At 42.7% G+C, this 19993-nt stretch overlaps 1 protein-coding gene across 1 annotated transcript; it reads left to right on the forward strand.

Annotated features, from left to right (window-relative positions):
- Positions 1 to 12939: 12939 nt before the first annotated feature.
- Positions 12940 to 19987, forward strand: trib1 (tribbles pseudokinase 1). The gene is made up of 3 exons (XM_008421965.2): positions 12940 to 13879; positions 15205 to 15497; positions 18736 to 19987. The coding sequence occupies exons 1-3, from the start codon at positions 13562 to 13564 to the stop codon at positions 19208 to 19210; spliced, it is 1086 nt and encodes a 361-aa protein (XP_008420187.1). The 5' UTR covers positions 12940 to 13561; the 3' UTR covers positions 19211 to 19987.
- The last annotated feature ends 6 nt before the right edge of the window (positions 19988 to 19993 follow it).

Consider the following 19993-nt stretch of genomic DNA (forward strand, 5'->3'; position numbering starts at 1 on the left):
GCATGAAAATTCAAGTCTTTTGTGATAAAGAGGAAACTAGGTTTCTTCTGTCTTTCTGTTTGCACCTTTTCTATGCAGGACATATTTTTGGATGGATTTCCTGCATCTCTGCAACTCCTCCAGAGTTACGTTGGGCTGCTCCCTGTCCAGTCTGTCATCTTATGTGGCGTTTGTAGTTACACTGAAGCTTCTGTTGACATAACATGAAAGAATCAATGGTGAGTTAACACTTTTGCAAAGCTCTGTTGTAATCAAAATGCCTTGAGTTTACAAAGAAGCAGGTAAAGAGTCCTAATTAAAAAGAATCATCTTGATACACAAATCAACAAATTTTTTTATGTGTGTGTGTGTGTGGGACGGCCTTTGTGTCCTGCTTTGCTTAGAGTGCAAGGCTTAAGAAGGTTGTTTTTGGCACCATCTGCATGGCAGATTTTCTTTTTGTGCAACTTCTCTTTGTACTTCTTTGAAGTAATCTCACCCGGGTGCCACAGTTCTGAATAGTCTGCCTTTCTGGACTCTTTGTTAAGTGTAGACTGATGGATATATGAACTCTGAATGCAGCTGAATACAACTTCTACTAATCCCATAACATAACTGATGTTTCACATCACAGCAAATACATAAGAGAGGGATGTGGCCCCAAAAAACATGTTTGGTGTTTTTAATGCACTCAGCATTCTGGAAGCTTTAAAGGCTGACATGCAATTCTTATGTCTGCTGCTGATTAGAAATGTTTATCAAATGATGATTTGATAAACAAGAAAGATTATTCTTTTTATGTAAAAACAGGAAGCACACTGATTGTAATTTGTGTTTTGATTGATTTTCATGTGATGGCCGATGTTTAAAGCAACAACTTCCTGTTTTGGTCTCTGGCTTTGGGTTGATTTTTTGAGGCTAAGTTTTTATTTTTCATTCTGTCCATTGGGAGCTTGAGGCAAGTATTTTTTATTTTTTATTTTTTGGAACAATTTCTTCAGGGTCAACTCATATGCAATACAATAAAAATGTTAAGAGCACCTCCAAAAAAAGGTCAGACACATCCTGATGGAAATTATTTAAAACAGAGAATTCTCCTTTGAAATGCTGAATTAGAAAAAAAAAAAAATACCAGTACCATATGTCAAACTTTAAATATTTGAATATATCCTTAAACATAAATTATAATATTTTATGTTCTACAATTCCGTCCAAACCGTTTCCTTGTAATTACCATTACGGTTCTTCTCCGGGGATACGGTCCCATGACTTCATTCCTTTGAAATATCTCGGTGCCTGTTTCAAAAACATCATGTGTACTCCTTTATGATGACACCCGGCTGTTGAAACTCAAACACAAACTTCAATACTGTTAACCCCCATTTTCAACATCCTTCAAAACTGATGAAATGCCCAGAAACGTGGGGCCTAATTTTCCGCAGCCACGCCGTCTCCCGTTAATGGAGCACCGCTCAGCTTTCATCTCTCTCCCCGTGAGTTGTCGTGCAATCACATCATTAAAGGCCCCGCATTAGGTAATTTGTGGAGTGACAGCTTGTCGCTGCTTTCAGAACAGCTAGCGCGTATGTGCACACACAAACATTTCTCTCTTTTTCTTTTTTTTTGTCTTTTCTTCTTGTTGAACGCTTCCGCTCTGTCTCTCTCTCTCTCTCTCTCTCTCTCTCTCTCTCTCTCTCTCTCTCTCTCTCTCTCTCTCTCTCTCTCTCTCTCTCTCCCACAGGCCTTGCCCTGGCTCATACAGTGTGTTCAAATGCATGGGAAATAATTGGCCATCCCTTTCATCACAGGATTATGAGAATAAATCTCCTTTTGGAGGAGAGCAGCGCCAACAGTCATTGAAATCCTGTTACATGGGGTATTATCCTGCAACTAATTGCTTTTTTTCCCGAAAGCTAAGCCCCTCTCCCACTCGTGTTAACGCACTTTGATGAATTCATAACTGGTTCACTTCATGTGGAAGGAGTTCGAGGGAAGATGGGATTTGTGGAGAAAATTACCAACAAATAGTGCTTATTTATTTATTTTTTATTACTATGTCTTTTGGCAGAGGGTATCTACTCACTCATAAATATAATTAAGTGCAGAATGTTTGAAGCAGGCTGCCCTGTTGGACAGCAGCTGTACATCATCTTTAATCAAGCAGCATCAATGTGATTAATGCTGGATGACAGTTTCATGTGCAATGCTCCCAAGAAAGGTTTCTGAAGAAATATTTTCAACGTAAAAAAAAAATTAAATAAATCAAAGTAAAGGGCACTTAAGGGGAAGAGTGATGGGGAGAAGATTGAGAACAAAACGCAATAATAATATTAATAGTTCTTTTTAGCCATGTCTTCTGGCCTGTCCATCAGCTGGGTCAGTTCGCTGGTTCACTCTAATAAAAGTCTGAAAAAGATTGCTATGATCCTTAAAATCTTGCGAATCAAAAATATTTCCAGAACATCGCCACTGAAGTTCAGTGATTGACATAAACCTTTATTGATCCCTGGAGGCTCTTCCAGCAGCAGAACTCATGATTTATAACTACATTTACTTTTATTGCAGTTTTGGCTACTTTTCAATGTCGTTGTCATGTGAATTTCAATATAAAGCTGCTTTCTAAAAGGTGTTTTTGAAAGATTTAGAGAACAATGCTGGTAATTACTGATATGCCTTGAATTGCATTGCAGTGATACTGCTGGCATGTGAGCTGGTCTTGCTTTCTTACAGCCATTTGTGTACTTTTATATTTAAAAATACATTTTTCTAAACGTTTTCGTCTCTATGTAGAACAATGATTTGAAAAGCAGCTTAGTTTGCAAAATTTCATGATAATCTGACCTCAGAAAACTTCTGCAAAAGAATTGCTTTGCTTAAATGAGTGACTTTATGCTAACAAATAACACTCTGAGGTATGGCTGCTGACTCTGCTCGACGTAAGATGAAAGGTTTCGCATTCTCACTCCTAAATTTTTGAATTTTTATGTTCCCATAATGCCAAGATCCTAATTGTTTCTTAACTCTGGAGTAAAAAAAAAGTTTCAAACAGATGGACCAATTTACTTTCACAGATATCACTCACTGTTTCTGCTCACAAGATCTCTAAGGGAAGTAAAAATACTTCCTCTATCCTATTCAGGGTAGTTAAAAAGCCTGCACATTCATTCAACAAACACCTGCTAGAAAAGCGTTTTGTCGTGACAAGGCATTTCTTTTTGAATATCGAGTGAACAAATGTTTGCACCATGAAGCTACAACCGATGACGGCTGGCAAAATAATCATTTTAGGCTGTGAATTATACATTATTACCAAGAAAGCAAAGCACAGAGACTCAATGAAAGTCTTACAGTCCCTGCTTGAGCTGAACATGAAATAAGGGCTGAAAATGGAAATCCAAGTTGTTGGGTTTACCACAAAAACGGGCTATCATTGTAGAATCAAAACTTGCTTTTTAAAAGGATTGTTGGTTTTGGATTATGTTCTTAATATAAAACGTTACAGAATACTACATTAGCATTCTCTAAATTATGGCAGCACAGGGAACTTACAAATCCTGGCTCCTTAACCAACAACCCCATATTTCTTGGAGCTAAGCAGAAGTCATACTTGTAGTAATCCATCAGAGCAACTACACAAACTTCCCCGTCTTTCAAAAACTTTCTTCCCCACATCCCGACCATGAAAAAGAATTGTATAATTTCCCCACTTTCCTCAGACAATAAAACCGCAGTCGGTTCCAGTTTCCTTTTCTGCATGTTATTAATTCCACTGTGACATCATGGAGTCCTCTCGTCCATGCAGCTGCTTGTGCAGCGGTGGCGACTGGTCAAAAGCTGTACGAGCGGGGTAGTGACGTGTGCACACGGTGGAAACAGCGTTTCCAAACACACATGCGTGCACAATCGCTATCCACTTCCTATCAGCAACAGGAAACCCCTTGAGTCATCATGGAGCGGCGCTCTGAGAGTAAAGCAAACAATTTCAATGAAATCATGTGGTGGCTGGTGAATGACAGAGAGGAATTAAGAAATGACGTTCCTGGGAGACGGAGGGAAGTGAGCTGAGCGTTTCGAGCGAAATTCGGCCGATGAGAAACAAGGTTCCAATTAAGTGGATTTCACAAAAAAGGACAACTCATGAGTTTGATGGGTCAAAATGATTTATGGATTTTCTCAAATGATTAATCGATCTAAATTTGTCTCAACGGTTCGCTGTGTATCTGACCTAAACTGAAGTTTTTGTTTTGTGTTTTGTGACCAGTTTTGTGTAAAAAGGCATCTTTTTATAGAAATCAAAAGGTAGATGTTGAACATGTTGAAACTAAATCTTTTCCTAAAGATATATATTAAACCTCTGTCTTTGTTTTCGCAGCATTTCGACATCAGTAATCATCTTGCAGTGGGTGTGTTTTCAACTTTGGTCATATTCTCAGATTATTTAGATGGAACAACATTTTCTTTTCAATTACTTTGCTCCTGGAGGGAAAGCCAGGCTTAAATTGTAATAGAATTTCAATCTGGAGTACGTTCATCCTTTGTCTTCCCATTTATCCGGGGTCAGATCCCAGAGGTAAGCGCTCTAAAAGAGGAGCTCAGACGTCCCGCACCTTGGAGACATTCTAGCGTTCTCCAGCTCATTCCAGAAGGTCCCAGGGTCATGGAGCGGGAGGAGGCGTATTTCTGTTTTCAAAGCACAAAGCTCTGCTGACAGGCTCTCCCAAGGCAAGGAGTGTCCAAGCTGCGGCCAGATGCAAAACAATACAGAATTTCTTTTCTCGTTGGTTTTGGAGCAAAAAAAAAACGCTTCTTTTTGATGTTCCCAAGAAATCTCTCGGTAATCGTGGGGGTACGTTGTTGTTCGATGCTGTATAAATGCTCTAAACACACCGAGAGGTGATTACGCAGCGATGGAGGGAAGACGTAAAGATTTGTGTTTGGATGCCCCGCTGTTAAAGTCAAAGTGATTCACAGGGGAGATGCAGAGACCTGATGTTTTAGCCAAAACGTTGAAATGAACTTGAACTGGTTTGTAATTTTTAATTTATTTTTTAATTCTCAAGTTATTCTTTAGATTTAAAAAAAATAATAATATTTTGTTTATCTTGAACTTTTGGTTCTTTGTTTTGAGGAAAAATTCAAACAAGATTAACCAAGGACAAAAGGAATATTAAACAAAACAAATATTGGAATATCAAAAGGTTGTTCTTCTTAGCTAAAGAAGATGGAGTCTTGTTGTCTCCATGAGCAGTATTGCATTTTTACTTTTTTGACTAACTTTTTCTACACAGGCAATCTTATGAAGACATCTTGAGTTTGCATTTTGTGTGGCGTCCTCGAGTGCTGAGAAAGGTGCCTCCAAACAAAATGTTTATGTGTAACAATTACTTTTATTAAGAAATGAAATCACAAATAATGTGGTGTAAAAGACTTTACATTGTCTCGAGTCATGCAATTTAAAAGTGAATAAAATACCTAGACTTTTGAAACGGAACATGGTTGTAATAAACATTATCGTGTAAGTAATTAGTAGGAAATATTGAGTTGCATGTTCTAGCTGGACTGAACTAAACTAAATTAACTTTATTGATAGTTTAGTTTCATTCTGTTTTCTTTTTTGTTTTGTTTTACAAATAGGTGGTTTACTCTGATTGCTTAATGAAGGAGTGGGAATAATTTATTCATCCAAAGGGAAAAAACCTGAGAAGTTTGAACATATTTGGTTTTGATTTCAGTCGCGAAGGGATGTCAGAATTCAAGTAAACAATTACGGGAACAATGAGATAATAGGGGGCAGAGTCCTTCATTTACTCAGTGTCAGGTCACAGAGTTAACGGGGCTGAGAGACGAACATCCGTCTTTTATTCCAGCTCATCCAGTTCTAGATCTCCCCCAGAGTTTTCTTGTTTGAAAAACCTCCCAAAAAAAATGTGTCCAGGTGGCGACCTGATTAGATGCAAAGAAAAAACACCTCTGTTGATTCCTTTTGATGTGAAGGCCCATGGCATCGTCTCTCAGCTCGCCACAGAATAAGAGCTCCTTGATCTCACTTGATTTCTGAAGGTGATTCCCGTCATGAGAAGGAGGAAGATCATTTCATTTACCTGCAGCATCCACATATTAATTCTCTTTTGCCTTCAGGTCCTCAATTTGTGTGTCCCATCTTCTCCTCCTTCCAACCATTAACAAAATGTCACGCTACTTGCTCCGGAGTTTGTATGATCTCTATTTTTCTAGCATTGTGTTCAGGTTATCTGTCCTTATCACCCGCAGTTCTTCAGAAGCGCACGATGTAGAAGGTGAACGTCTGTCTAAGGAAATACATCTCTTCTGAAATTTCCAAACTTTCCCATTTGTTCCAAGAATTTGTTTAAAAATAGTTTCTCTCAGATTGTGTTAGTGTGAACATGAAAAAAGTAGTTAAATAATCCTCTATTAAGGCCATTCTGAGAATGAAGGACAGGCTTCTACAGAAAGCATGAAAGAAAAGCAAGTCGTGCTGCTGTTGATCGTGATTTCCTGTTTTTTTTTTTGTTTTTTTTTTTAAATAGCTGACTGAGTTAAAGCTGGAAAAGCATAAAGAGAAACAGCCAAATCATAACACCCACACTGCTGGACTTCTACGAAGAATTGGGAACTTTTCAAGCCATTGAGGTAAACTTATATGTGAAGTGAACCATGCACGCAATTTCTAAAACTCCAAAACTTTCGCTTTTATTCCAAGAATTTGTTTAAAAATCGGTTCTCTCCGATTGTGCGTGCGTGTGTGCGTGTGTGCACGTGCGTGTGTGTGTGTGTGTGCATGCATGCGTGCGTGCGTGCGTGCGTGCGTGCGTGTGGGTGTGAGTGTGTGCGTGTGTGTTTGTGAACATGAAAAAAGTAGTTAAATGACCCTCCAATAACCAAACAGTGACCAGTACAAAAGAGAAAACTTCAGACACAAAAACCCATCATAAAAATTAAATAAGCCACTTCAAGTGCAGGGGGAAATTTCAACCTTTTCGAACCACGTGAGATACAGGGACCTATTTGATGCTCCTGTGAGCGGTACTTAAAGATGAACCGCATTTCAGCTAAATATTATTCCTTGAAACTGCTTCTTTACAAGCTCTTGAGATAAAAGTTTCTTGTGAATGCACTTTCAACATCATGTTTTTTTCCACCCCCTTCAGCTACAGCTTCGCAGAAGACCTTTAAGGAAGTCTTTCTGCTGAGTATGTGCAAACATGACAACTCCCCTGTGTGAGAAGAAATGCTCTCAATCAATGGGGAACCATCTGGAGGTATATGTTCCAATAAACTTGGTTTTGGTGTGCCGTAAAAACCCGAGCAGAGCGTACTGTAAAATTTGAACCAGATTTTGAAACCCGAGTGGGTTTTGAAATACAAAAACACACACATGTATGGCCAAGAGGGCAATCAGGCTCATCTACAGCCTTGCAGATGAAAGACATTGTGATGGACAAGTTGGGATAACTTGCAAAGGAAAGGCAGCATGTCTTGGCCAGACTAAAGTCTGGAGCGATTCCACATGAAACAGTCTCCATCTCAGCTCCTGGTTTGATTGATTGCCCTTGAGGTCAGTGGAGGTTGTAGAAACAGAGCGCATTCATCAGAGGTGGTTACTGTGGTCTGATGACTAACTCCACACGAGACCTCAGCATTTAAGTTCGCAAAGTTTACAGAGTGCAGAGGTCAGGATGTACAGTAGAGCAGAATCGCACGCATGCGAGACCAACTTTTTATTTCAGAGGCAGACTTTACACCCAGGGGGGAAATAACTGTGCAGTTCAATATCCATTACACGTCTATATCTCACTCTCGTCTGCAACGGGGTGTCAGCTTGCCAAAAGCACTGAAACAACGGGAGAGTCAGACTTTTGGGAAAATCAAATTTTACCCTTATATAAAAAAAAAAGCACAGCCTCTGGCTTTTTATATAATAACTAGAGTCAAATAATTGACTTTCTAGAACCTCACCTCCCCTCAGCTGCATACACTGTTAGGTTATTTTATATCTATCGTATGCATCGTTTGTTCAATGAGGAGGTCATTGCTTGGCAGAACATGTAAACAAACGTGTTTGATGTCGTTTTGCACACCAGGCAATTACACTGCCTGAACCTTGTGCTGGTTGTTTGTTTCCCCTGTGTCTTTGGTTGATCTTTGGGTTTGAGTCAAACAAAGCTCTTAAACTGTGACTCATACAAAATCAGAAAATAAACAGGAAGAAAAAAAAAATCTAACTAAACAATAAGTGTTTTGACCTAACCTTTGAGTATGGAGACTGCTTGTAGCGAGCATTTCTTTGCCAGCGTGGTTTGCAGCCATTTTTAAACGTCTGTCATTGAAAAGACTCCGTTTTTTTCTGCCAGACCATCTGTCATCCCTCTATCAATTGTCACCATGGTTTCAGGGGGGCTGGTGCCTAACCTCCAAACAATCAGGGTGCAACCGGCTTGATACACCCTGGGAAGATTGTTAGGCTCAACGCATGAATACATTCTTACCTCCAATTAACTATGTGTGCATGCTTATGGGTCATGCAATTCCTTGTTACCCCTCCACACTTCTACCCCTTAGTATCAAGTGTCTGTATCAAGTAGAAAATACTTCCTCCTTAGTTTTCCAAATCCCAAAGAAAGCACTTTATAGTGATCCACTGACCAAGCATTGAAAAATGATTTGGGGATTCAGACACAGCTTGGAAACACATTGGTTGCATTTTGGCTTTCAAATCAATAAAGTGAAGTGGGAACACGAAAAACAAAAATTAAACTTTTAAGATAAGGGGAGTCAAATTAAAATGCAGCCTTAATCACAAAACAGCAAGTTGAGGTTACAGCATGCTTCTGGTATATTCTTATAGAGGTTGTTGCATACTTTGTAGAAAAAGTCTATCAATATAATGTCTTTAATACAAGTATGCTGAACACCAGATGCAGATAAATTAAGATTTTGCTCCATCAGAAAGATTTCGACTCCCAGGTTTTGTATCTACGGTTGAACTCTTGGTGTGGTCTTAAAGTAGCGCACCTCCCTTTTTTTATTATTATTATTTCTGTCTGTTTACATTAAGAAAGATTACCCAGCAGCAACACTGATTCCCAGTGATGGCTGGCTGTCAGCCAAAGCAGACTTTTAACTATTTTCAAAGCAGATCAATTCCCAGCCTCTCTGTATGGCTGCCAGCAGCGAGGGACTCTTCTAATTATAACAAGGGAGAGCATGGTCTGAATACTGTTTTCTTTTGCAGCGTGCCGGTGCGAGGACTCAGTTACACTCCCACACAGGCACCGAAAAGATAAATATAACACACACACCTTCATACGCAGACAACGGAAGGCTGCAGCCTTCTGATTAGTAACATAATTTACATCATAAAGAGTCAAATGAAGTCTAAACGTCTTGGGAGAATCTTATAAGGTGACCTCAACGCATCTCCTGTCAGGGGCAGAATAGACGATACTGGGTCGATTGGAATGAGACAAGAAGTTTCATAGAGTCTGTAATGAGTGTGGATTACTCCAGTTTATATCTGAGCGAGCCATTTAAATTAACAGCAACAACCCAGTTTAGGTTTGATCAATCTAAGTATGCTACAATTACCAGATGCAGTTCAAATTAAAGGAAAATCTCTGAACTAGTTGCTCGTTTAGTACTATAAAGCAGAAACAACTTTGAAACTGTTTACGGCTAACGACTAGCTATGTTCTGTGCATTCCCAAAGCGGTTGTGCTTAATTTGTCACTCTTTCTTAGGTCCAAAGTGCTACAATGCAGGTGATTTAAAAGTAGGAAATTGAGGATGTAAAACATCTGTCTGCTGAATCTCAATTTCAGCTCCAACTTTCAGATGTTAGGGTCCAAATCTGGTGTAAGCCACATTAAAGCATGGATCCATCCTGCCTTGATCAACAGTTGAAGCTGACGGTGGGGGGTATTGTGGTGTTGGATAAATTATCTTGGCAAACTTTGGGTTTTTGAGTATTGTGTAAAAAAACCCACACCCTACCAGAGCATTGTTGTATTGTATTCCAACGACCTCACCAGATCTTAAGCCGACAGAGCTCCTTCGGGATGTGGTGGAAGGGGTGATTCATATCATCAGTGTGCAGCCGACAAATCTGCACAAAACTGTGTGATGCTCTCTGGTCAACACAGATCCAAATTTCTGTCGAAAGTTTCGTCAATCTTGTCGAATCTATGCCAGAAAGAGTAAAGACGCTTAAAGGTGAAAGAGAGTCCAAAAGTCACCCCGTGAGCTCCTGCACCTACAGTGTTAGGAAACAGACTTTACTTTATCATTAAACATTGCGTCGTCTTAATGTCTATATATTTTGGTTACACCCTTACAAACTGTCACTGCGTGGAGTCTTGGAAAACCTTCCTTAATCACAGCCAACACAAACAAGCCGATTCTTCCTGTGAACACCTGAACTCTGTGTCACACTGAAACAAACTACAGTCACACATCCTTTCTTTGATGTCAGACAACAATGACCCTTTCGGCCTGAGAACCGCTGCTGCTGCTGCTACAATGACGACTGTTCAAGCTGTTGTTTGGGACTTTAAAAGAAAAAGAAAAAAAAAGACATCAGGAAACCTGTTCCTGTGCCTGCTCTGCTGCATGACAAACACACTTGCTCACCGACACACACACACACGCGCACGCACACACACACACACAAACACATACATCAATCAGCCTGGTGAGTCACCTTCAGGTTTTTTTGGTATCGTAGGACGACCACTGCACAAAGAAAGAATGCGAGACCTAAAAATAACAGCCATCATTCCTGTGGAATCTGCGGCTCATCCCATGTTTGGCCAGCCTGCGGGAACAGGTTTCTCTGACCTTTCTGAGTCAAGCAGGACCCAGCTGCTGTGACCTGGTTAAGTGTGTGACCTCCTAGAGCAAAGGAACCAGGCTGCAAAATGTAAAGAGAGACATTTCTGAAGTGGCAAGCTTCTGTTTGGAAGGAGGAGCTGTTAGAAAGTGCAGGCACACACACACACACACTCACACACACACACCCAGAGAGGCCAGCTGGTGCGTTTCGGAGAACGCTCAGCAAGCCTCTGCCACAGCGACTGTGCTTGTTCAACATCAAGCAGTGGAGAAGGGGGGCGGGGGGGGAGAGAACTCTTGCACAACACACACATGCAGTCACGCCGTGTGTATCACACCCCGACAAAACACATCATTGTCCACGTTGCTAATCACTTCATATGCTGCCGTCTTCGACGGTCTCCTTCACGGGAATGTTTTCAATCTGACTTTATATTCTATCTGCTCTTCACCCCTGCAGTCTCCGGCTCTCACCCTCTGAAGCAATAGCCCATAGCTCACTTATTATATTTTCTCGAGAATGTTGCATCAGCTGAACACAGATTGCATATCTGTCTCTCCTCTCCTCTCCTCGGTGGTATTTTTTGCAGTCATATTAACTTCAGATTGCTTACAGTTGGTGTTGTTTACCGAGCCACGGTGGCATACTTTATATGTGAATGCTTATAGCCCAGCGCTGCTGCAGTTTTATGGGGGTGAGTCATGTTCACATAACAAACAGGCCCTGCATGGGAAAATACTGTATCACACAGGATGCAGAGTTAAGCCGTGTGTTTAGTCCACACCTGAGGCTCCGCAGGGGCTTGGAAGTTCAAAAATTACAACAAAGCACACCGGCAGCAGAAAACAAAATGCAAGGCAGACACCAACACTTTGAGCGCACAGATACGTTGTAATTTTTTTTTTTTACAGTATGAATTGTGATTTATATGAAGAAGAACAGCAAGTCGCAGTCCTTTGTTGAAGCCCCCGCGGCTTTCTTTTCTTCTCCGTTCCTTCAAAACCAGTAAAAAGAAAGGTTCAACAGGGACGCCGCTGAGAGCTTTACGACAGCAGGAATGACCACTGACCTGTTGCCAGGGACTTTCTGTGTCATGACAAAAAGTAAATCACATCCCTTCCTTCTATCTGAAATGACATGGTGTGTTCAGAATTTTGCGGTGGCAGTTTTGTTGTGTGCTTTGTAAACCAGTACGGGTTTCCTCGTCATTGTGTGTTTCTTTTTTTCTTATTTTTTATTTTATTTTTATGTTGTTGTTTTTTATCATGTGGTTTGATTGCCGTTTGAAAGGTTCCCGGTATGTTATTGGTTTTATGTTGAAGTTGCGTGTGTTTCTGAATTGTTGTGCTTGCAAAATGTGGTGTTGGGTTTGCCTTTCTATTTTCTTCTGCAAACACCCTCAGCGGTGGTTTGGGGTGTGTTGATGTGCTGCATCTCAGCGTGGCGCTCAAGCATCAATGTGACTGACAGGAAGGCCCTGCAGAGGATAGTGAGGGGAACCGAGAAGGATCTCCCAGAATCCCTCACGCCTGTGAGACTGCAGCACATTTTGTTTCCCCCACAAGTTGTTAAACCGATGATAAGATGATGAACTTATGTTGTATCTGTTGTAGATTTTCATTTGTTGTTGTTTTTTGTTTGTTTGCTTGTTTGTTTGTTTTTGTTTTATACATTAATCTTTTAAACGTTGTTATTTGCCTTGGGAATTGGGGATGACCAAATGCAGCTCAAACTTTTTTTATTTGGAAGTTTGACTCATCAAATTAAATCCGAATCGTCATCAACCAGTCACGCTTCAGGCAAGTGTTATGATTATTATAATAATTATTATTATTATCATTATTATTATTATCCACTCCCCACTGACTGCATAAGGCGAGGGATACGAAACGTGGCACCGTGCGTGGTGAGCTAAAAGCCGAAGCTGGTGGTGTTTGTACCTAAGAGGAGGAAAAAAAAAATCAAAAATACAAGTACAACATAGCGATGTAAGAGCAGAATATTACGAAACGCCTGAGTCAGACAACAAGTTAGAGATGGTTAATTATTGTCTAGGAGCCTGCTTAATGATGTAGGCATGATAAGGTTGACTGACACATGATCTCCTCATTCCTGGCAGCTGCTCCGGTTCTTGTTGTATCAGCGCAATCTCAGAAGTGAGCAGGAATGTGGAGACTCGCAGCGCCCTGTTAAAACTCCCTCTGCCTCATGCCCGCTTGGAGCGCCTTTCTTTTCTTCTTTCTTTTCTTTCTTTTTTATTTTTTTAAATACATAAGCTGGAAGGTAACAGTGGGCAGAATCATCACACAGACGGGCTGAGCTGGAGTCTGTGCTGTTACTGGATTGCTCAACGCTTGTGTCACCAGGAGGCTGGACTGGTCGGGCGGAGTGTTTGAGCTCAACATCAGTGGAGCGCACTCACTCTCAACCTCTGCGAGTGAGGCGGTCTCTTTTTTCCCTCTCTCTCTCTCTCTCTCTCCCTCTCTTTGTCTGTCTGTCTTTTCCCTTCTTTCTCTGTCGGAGCTTTTCAGGATTGGATTTTTTTCCCCCTCTCTCCCTCCTCACTGAAAGTACCTCTGAAGCGGCACGCAGAGCAGGACGTTGGATTTACTGGTCTGGTCTGAGAAGTCTCCGACGGGAAGAAATGGAGCGCACAGTTGACGTATTCTGCTAGGACGCATCTTGGAACAAGTGGACTCCCTCTTCTCTTTCTGATTCTCAATTTTGTCCTAAATGGTGAATCGGCCCTTCAGGATGAACTTGCAGTGCAGCAGCCCGGTGGCTCCCTGCATCCGCAGAGTCGCCCACAAGCGCCTGGACTCGGATGACCAGCCACCGGCGAAATGCGCGAGGCTGAGCGCCGATTCGGGGGACCCGCAGGGACTCTTCGGCACGTCCCCCAGCTCCCCGGTCAGCCCCGCAGCCAACCCGGTCCCCGCCACCCACCAGGGACCGTCCAGGATAGGAGCGTTCCTGCTGCTGCCCCTGGCGGACCGGGAGAGCCTCCACGGCGCGATGAACACCGACACCGGCGATGAGCTGCTGTGCAAGGTATGCGCAATCCAGGGCATTGTGCAATTTTCTTTCAATGAATGATGTTGCTCAATCGCCCCGTCTGACATGTTATCCGTATTTAGCTCACTTTTTTTCTTTTTTTTTTTTTTCAGCAAATGTCATTCTCACGCGAAATCTGTTGACACTTTGCGTAATAACAGCGGTGTTGCTTAATGTTTTTTTTTTTTTTTTTTTTTTTTTTTTGAGGGGCTTCATGAGGCCGTTTGATCAGCTGAAATAAATAACAAATAAACAGTGGCACGCCGACTTGCTTTGTGTTGTGGAAACGCACTCTCTCTGCCCGTCCTCAGCTCCACAGCTCCATACTGTCTGTCAACTCGGTGTATTTGCATAGACGTCACTGCAATACGCCATCCTGTGACAAACACACAGAAATGCAAACATGTATGGGAAAGATGGAAAGCGATGATAGGGATCTGCCCAGATAAGGAAATATCCCTGCGCTGCTCCACTTTTGTGTGTGTGTTTTCTTTTTTCTCTCTCTCTATCTCTCTCTACCCCTTTTTCCACTGTGCATAGAGTACAGTGGATGCGTGTGGCTTTGTTGTTTAATAAAAGTTTATCGCTTCATGTCTGAGTGACTCATTCGCAGAGGCGCATCTAAAAAGTTTTGCAAGAGGGTGAGGAGGGAGGCGGGGGGGGGGCAAAATGGGGACCACTAAAAATTCATGCTGTGGCAAATCAAAACGTCATGACAGAATCTACAGTTTCATGTTATGGTTGCACTTAAAACCTATCTGTAAAAAAAAAAAAAAAAAACGACTACGACATTTAAGTTTTTAATCAGCTGACTTGATGTGTTCAAACATGTATTTTGTTTCTTTAATAATATGTAGTGTCTTTGATTTTAAAATGCTGTAACTCTCTTTTTTTTAATACATGATCTTTTTGTGAGTGACTTATTTTGAAAGGGGCAACAGGAAGGACGAAAATGAAAGTACATAGAAATATAAATAAAGGAAAATGTTTCAACTCATGGCAAATGATTTTCGTTTTGACTCTTCAATTCTAAGAAAAAAATAGCATCATGCATGAGTTGGCTGTAATTTCAGCTAATGTATAAAGGTGTCCAGTGCGTCCATTAGCCCACAGCATGATGACACACACTACTGCTTCTTTTGACACCCTTTTGTGAAACTCTGTAGATATCCTGTTCTTTTTTTTTTGTTTTGCTTTGCTTTATAAATTCACCACTATATTTGCATACCTCACATGATAACTATCCCACTCTCTCCACTTTTCTCTGACCTTCCCACCCTGTATCTCTGCCCCTCTTCCTCGTTCTCCGATCCCTCTGCCAGGTGTTCGACATGGGGGTGTACCAGGAGAAGATCAGAGCCTACGGCGTTCTGCCGCCTCACAGGAACGTGGCTGGCATCAGGGACATCATCCTGGGGGAGCGCAAGGCCTACGTCTTCCTGGACAAGGACTTTGGGGACATGCACACCCTCGTGAAGAGCTGCAGGCGCCTGGACGAGGAGCAGGCCCGCAGACTGTTCCGTCAGGTGGTCCTGGCCGTGGCACACTGCCACCAGGCGGGCATCGTGCTCGGCGACCTCAAGCTGCGCAAGTTTGTCTTTGCGGATGAGAAAAGGTGAGATCAACTGGACTGGAGGCTGTTTTAAGGTCGACTATGTGGGGAGATTAACAGGGCAGTGCAGGTATTAGAAAGGAAGCTCTGTTAGCATGTTAAAAGCAGCTGATGTCCTAACTCCCTTAATACTCTCATGGTGTCTTTATTTAGTGTAAATCCACTCTGATCGGCCCCTGGCCAGGGAAAGTCTTTGATTTAAGCTGAAGATGGCACTAAACTCAGAAACTATGTTTAACCTTTTTTCCATGCTCAAAGAAAGAGCCAGTTTATATTTTTTCCTGATTTCCAATAAGGAATATTACTTTGCATGTCTAATTTCTCACCCAAGTGAATTAGAGCTGACAACCGGTAAACCTTTTCGTATGGTTCATGACTACATTAAAGTGACGGGTCCAAATTTTTAAAGCAAACCAATAGCTGAGTTGGCTGTAATCTGCAAATTCACCAATAGATGGCTCTATATTGTACACTTTCCTCCTTCAAGAAAGTAAAAAAAAAAAAAAAAGAATACGGCGCACTTACGCTGCGCAACGTTCCTCCTTTCCACACTGGAAATTTGCTCAAGCACATTTCTTATTTATTTATTTATTGTAATTTTGATGTAACAGTGAGGTTATTTTGTTTGAATGGTATTAAACCTGAATGGCTGCAGTGTAGTGGCACATGCCAGTGAAAGCCCACGGCCAGCACGGCAGCAGCTGATACACACAGATCCGTGTGTTCGGATCTGGATGTGGGAACAGATAGAGTAGGAGGTTCTGTACTTGTGGAGGCAGACTGCTCAGCTTCCCAGATTTTCGCCTTCTCTGTCTGCCTCCCGTCCTCGCCTGCGACGTGTCCCTTTGTGTCCTCGCGTTCTGTTTGTTTTGCATGTGTATGTGCCTGCATGTGTGAATGTGGTGGGCGGCGGTTTTGGCAGAGCCGTGAGACGAGGCTGCTGAATGAGACGATCGTACCCTTCTGCAGGCCGTCGCATTCGAAAACATTTATTGCTTATTATTTATTAATAAATTACATCATAGCTGCGCCGCAGGAGAGCCGATGGCTCCGACTGGGTTTCATTCACACGCACTTTTCATGCACGGAGGAGTAGTTCTGATGCTTTGAACCGGCTCCCACACACACACACTCAACCCACACATATGCTTTTACTTGTGGGTGCTACGTTCCGTTCAGGAAATCACTCAAAACATTTTCCAACTAAATTATTTGTTGCATCTTTTAACCCTCCTGTGACACTGTTTCTTAGAAGCACCGGCTTATTTCGCTCTTCCACCGACGTTCCCAAACACACATTTCCATGAAGAATTATCGTCGATGAGCGTCTCCAGCCGTAACCTCAGGGTCAGCGGGGTCAGAGTGGATGAATAAGAGCGGGGAACCACTGAGAGGAGTCGAAGCAGCTTGTGCCCCTCTAATAGCTATACCGCTGCAGAGTGATGAGTCACAGTGTATATGTGCAGAGGAGAAGAGGAGGGAGGGCTGCACAGCTCTTTTTTCTCCACCTTAGGTGTTTGTTCATACATGCTGAGGTTTGAGCTAAATTACGAATAAAGAAGCTGCGATGCGTTCTTGCGCCGGCGATTTTCTTACCAAAAAACCTCAAACACACTCACACCTTAAGAACTTGGGCAAGGTATATGTCATCTCTGCGACATATACTTCGAGAAAACATTCTTCCAAACATCCACAGACATACAAGTGTTGTACGAATCTGTATGATCTCACTCTTTCCTTTGAACATTTCTGTAAAATCTACAGTTCGACACCTTCGGAGCCCTGATACATAAGCTGTGATGCAATGCACTGGTCGACAAAGCTGCTTTCCAGCCAGAGTCACGAAAAAAATTCACAACAATCTGACGAATGCTGTCCTCATTGACACACACAAGCACAAGCGGACGCACGCTCACATGCAGATACGGAAAAACAGAATGCAGATGGAGGAGTCAGTTTAGGGAAGGTGAATAGTGCTGAGAAGCATGCAGAGCTTGACTGCCGGACCAGCCCTCCTCTCCGTGCGTCACTGATGTGGCAACAGCCATTTGAGGGTAATTATGGCATGGCTGGCGCCGCCAGTGTGGGACCCAGGTGCAGATAGCCTGGGCTCGAGACGTAGCCGGAGAGAGGAGAGAAGATATGTTCTCTCAACAGAGGGGGATGACTCACTCTCTCCACTCCTTTAACTCTCTCTGTTCTGATTCTCTTTCTGCCTCCATCCCTCTTTCTCCTCCACCGACTTATCTCCTCCACTATCTGGCTGCTTGAATATCATTTGCTCTCCGCTCCGGTCCTTCTGGCTGTCACGCTTTCCGTGGTGATCTGTTTTTCTCCTCAGCTGCTCTTTTATTACCGCTGAAGGGGTTGCCCAGATTTTGCGCTAAATAGAAAATGCTTTGTGACTCTGTCATTTTCGCTTGACAAAAATCGATTCATGCTTTGAAAACGTTGCCTAGTCATCCCTGGGATGATGACGTTTTGTTTCCCCTGAAAATGGAAAGATGCTCACGCTAAAAGCCGCGCGTCGAACTAGTTTATTTTATTGATACACATGCTTTTCTTCAAACAGCCTGTGCTTACGTGGGTCTGAGCATTTTCGGCCCAGAACTGCTTTAGCCGTGCTGTAGTTAGTGTAAGTATTGTCAACCTCATCAGCAACTGTGTGTGGAGCATTGGTATTAGTTACTGATTAGATTCTTGCAGATGATGCAGACACTTTTTTTTAAATATCGGATCGCTATTCATTTATAAGAGTATCCGTGCACTGAGATTTAAAAGTCTTGAAGTCTTTCCTGGGGTTGAAACAGAGTAGAAAATCTCCAGCCCCCAGTTGCTCTGCTCCAGGACTAAATTCATGTCCCGTCATTTACATGCCTAAATATAGCTAGCAGGGTGTGAGTAAGGAAGGAGGAGAGTGCTGCAGTTTTATATTTATATGAGTGTTTATGTGACCGGGCTAGTGCCAGGAAGTTACTGGAAATTTGCTTAGGCAGCTCTGATTCTTAAACAAGAGTCGCTCAGTCGGTCTTGGGTCAGAGTGAGGTCACTGGAGGATGGTATGCAAATATGTGTGCTGCTAGTATCTAGACTGTCTGCCCATCTGTTGCTGCGCAGATTAAGGCTAAACAGAAGATGTCATAACACATAATAACTAAAGCTCCCTGATCTTGCTGTAGGTTTAAACAGAACGGGGTCTTGGCGTCTGAGTTCTAACGATTTCTCAAATTTGTTCCTACAGGACACACGTGAGACTAGAGAGCCTCGAGGACTGCCGCATCCTGGAGGATCCCAACAGAGACTCTATGTCAGACACCCACGGGTGCCCTGCCTACGTCAGCCCTGAGATCCTCAGCGGCTCAACGCCGTACTCCGGCAGGATGGCTGACATGTGGAGCCTGGGGGTCATGCTGTACACCATGTTGGTGGGTCGCTACCCGTTCCACGACCCGGACCCGGCCACTCTGTTTTCCAAAATCCGCAGGGGCCACTGCTGCTTGCCAGAAGGCTTGTCGCCAAAGGCCAAGTGTTTGCTCCAGAGCCTGCTGAGGAAAGAGCCTTCAGAGAGACTAACGGCGGCCGAGCTGCTTGCTCATCCGTGGTTCCACTTGCCGCCGTCGCCCCAGGATGTAGCGTCGGGTGAGCAGGAGGTGAACTCGGCGGAACAGACAGTGCCATCCTTTGAAGTGGAGGAGAACGACGACCTGTTCTGCTGACAGACGCGGCTGAGAGCCTGACTAAGAGACCAAAACAGATCTCTTAGGGGAGTCGCCATCGTTGTCGTTTTTGTACATTGGCACTTTTTAGAAACCTGTTTGTGTACTGGTACGTGTACATACAACCTCAAGCTTTCTACAGAAACTCACTGTACTGTATTCCCATGTCTTGTATGTGTTACTTTGCTAAGGGCATTGCTTACAATGGTCATTCATTGTGCAGTTGTGCATTTTAAAACAATAGTTGGTGCTAAAAGAAATCACAATGATTCAGAATTTGTCAGATCGTTTTTAAAAGAATATTCTCTGCAGGCTTCTGTGAGTGTATCACATGAATTTTAAACCTCTCTCTCTCTCGCATTCATGCACCTTCACAAAGCATTAGCTGAATCTTAACTGCGATGGCCAGGGCTGTTGTTCCTCTCACTCTCTGGCCAGGCTGCGGCTGACTCAATAGCTGACTCGAGGACGGTTTGAGCTCCAGCCCGACGTCCTCGAGCAGACAGTGACACAAAGTAGGAAAGATGGTTTAGCAAGGGACTCGTGTGTCACACTCAGCGTGACACTACGGAGGTGTCTCACTGCCAATCTGGCGATGTCTGAGCGAGCGGAGATCATTTACAAATCTCACACCATGTGCAGAAGGTTGAGAAAGGCAGGATGTTGCTGGTGTAAGACTTGTCACGCTCAGTCAGCAAATAATAGTGACACCAGTTCTGAAAGAAGTTCTTGTAAATAGCCGATAGAGTGGAGGTTTTATCTTGTTTGTGGTCATATATATAT

This window comes from Poecilia reticulata, linkage group LG11 (genome assembly GCF_000633615.1).
Source record: "Poecilia reticulata strain Guanapo linkage group LG11, Guppy_female_1.0+MT, whole genome shotgun sequence".
Taxonomy (NCBI): Eukaryota; Metazoa; Chordata; class Actinopteri; order Cyprinodontiformes; family Poeciliidae; genus Poecilia; species Poecilia reticulata.

What these genes read in the sequence shown, in the direction of transcription:
- trib1 (XM_008421965.2), top strand. Translation starts at nt 13,562, where the DNA reads ATGGTGAATCGGCCCTTCAGGATGAACTTGCAGTGCAGCAGCCCGGTG. An exon ending in GCGATGAGCTGCTGTGCAAG is followed by an intron (nt 13,880 to 15,204) that starts GTATGCGCAATC and finishes TCCCTCTGCCAG; the next exon opens with GTGTTCGACATGGGGGTGTA. An exon ending in GTCTTTGCGGATGAGAAAAG is followed by an intron (nt 15,498 to 18,735) that starts GTGAGATCAACT and finishes TTGTTCCTACAG; the next exon opens with GACACACGTGAGACTAGAGA.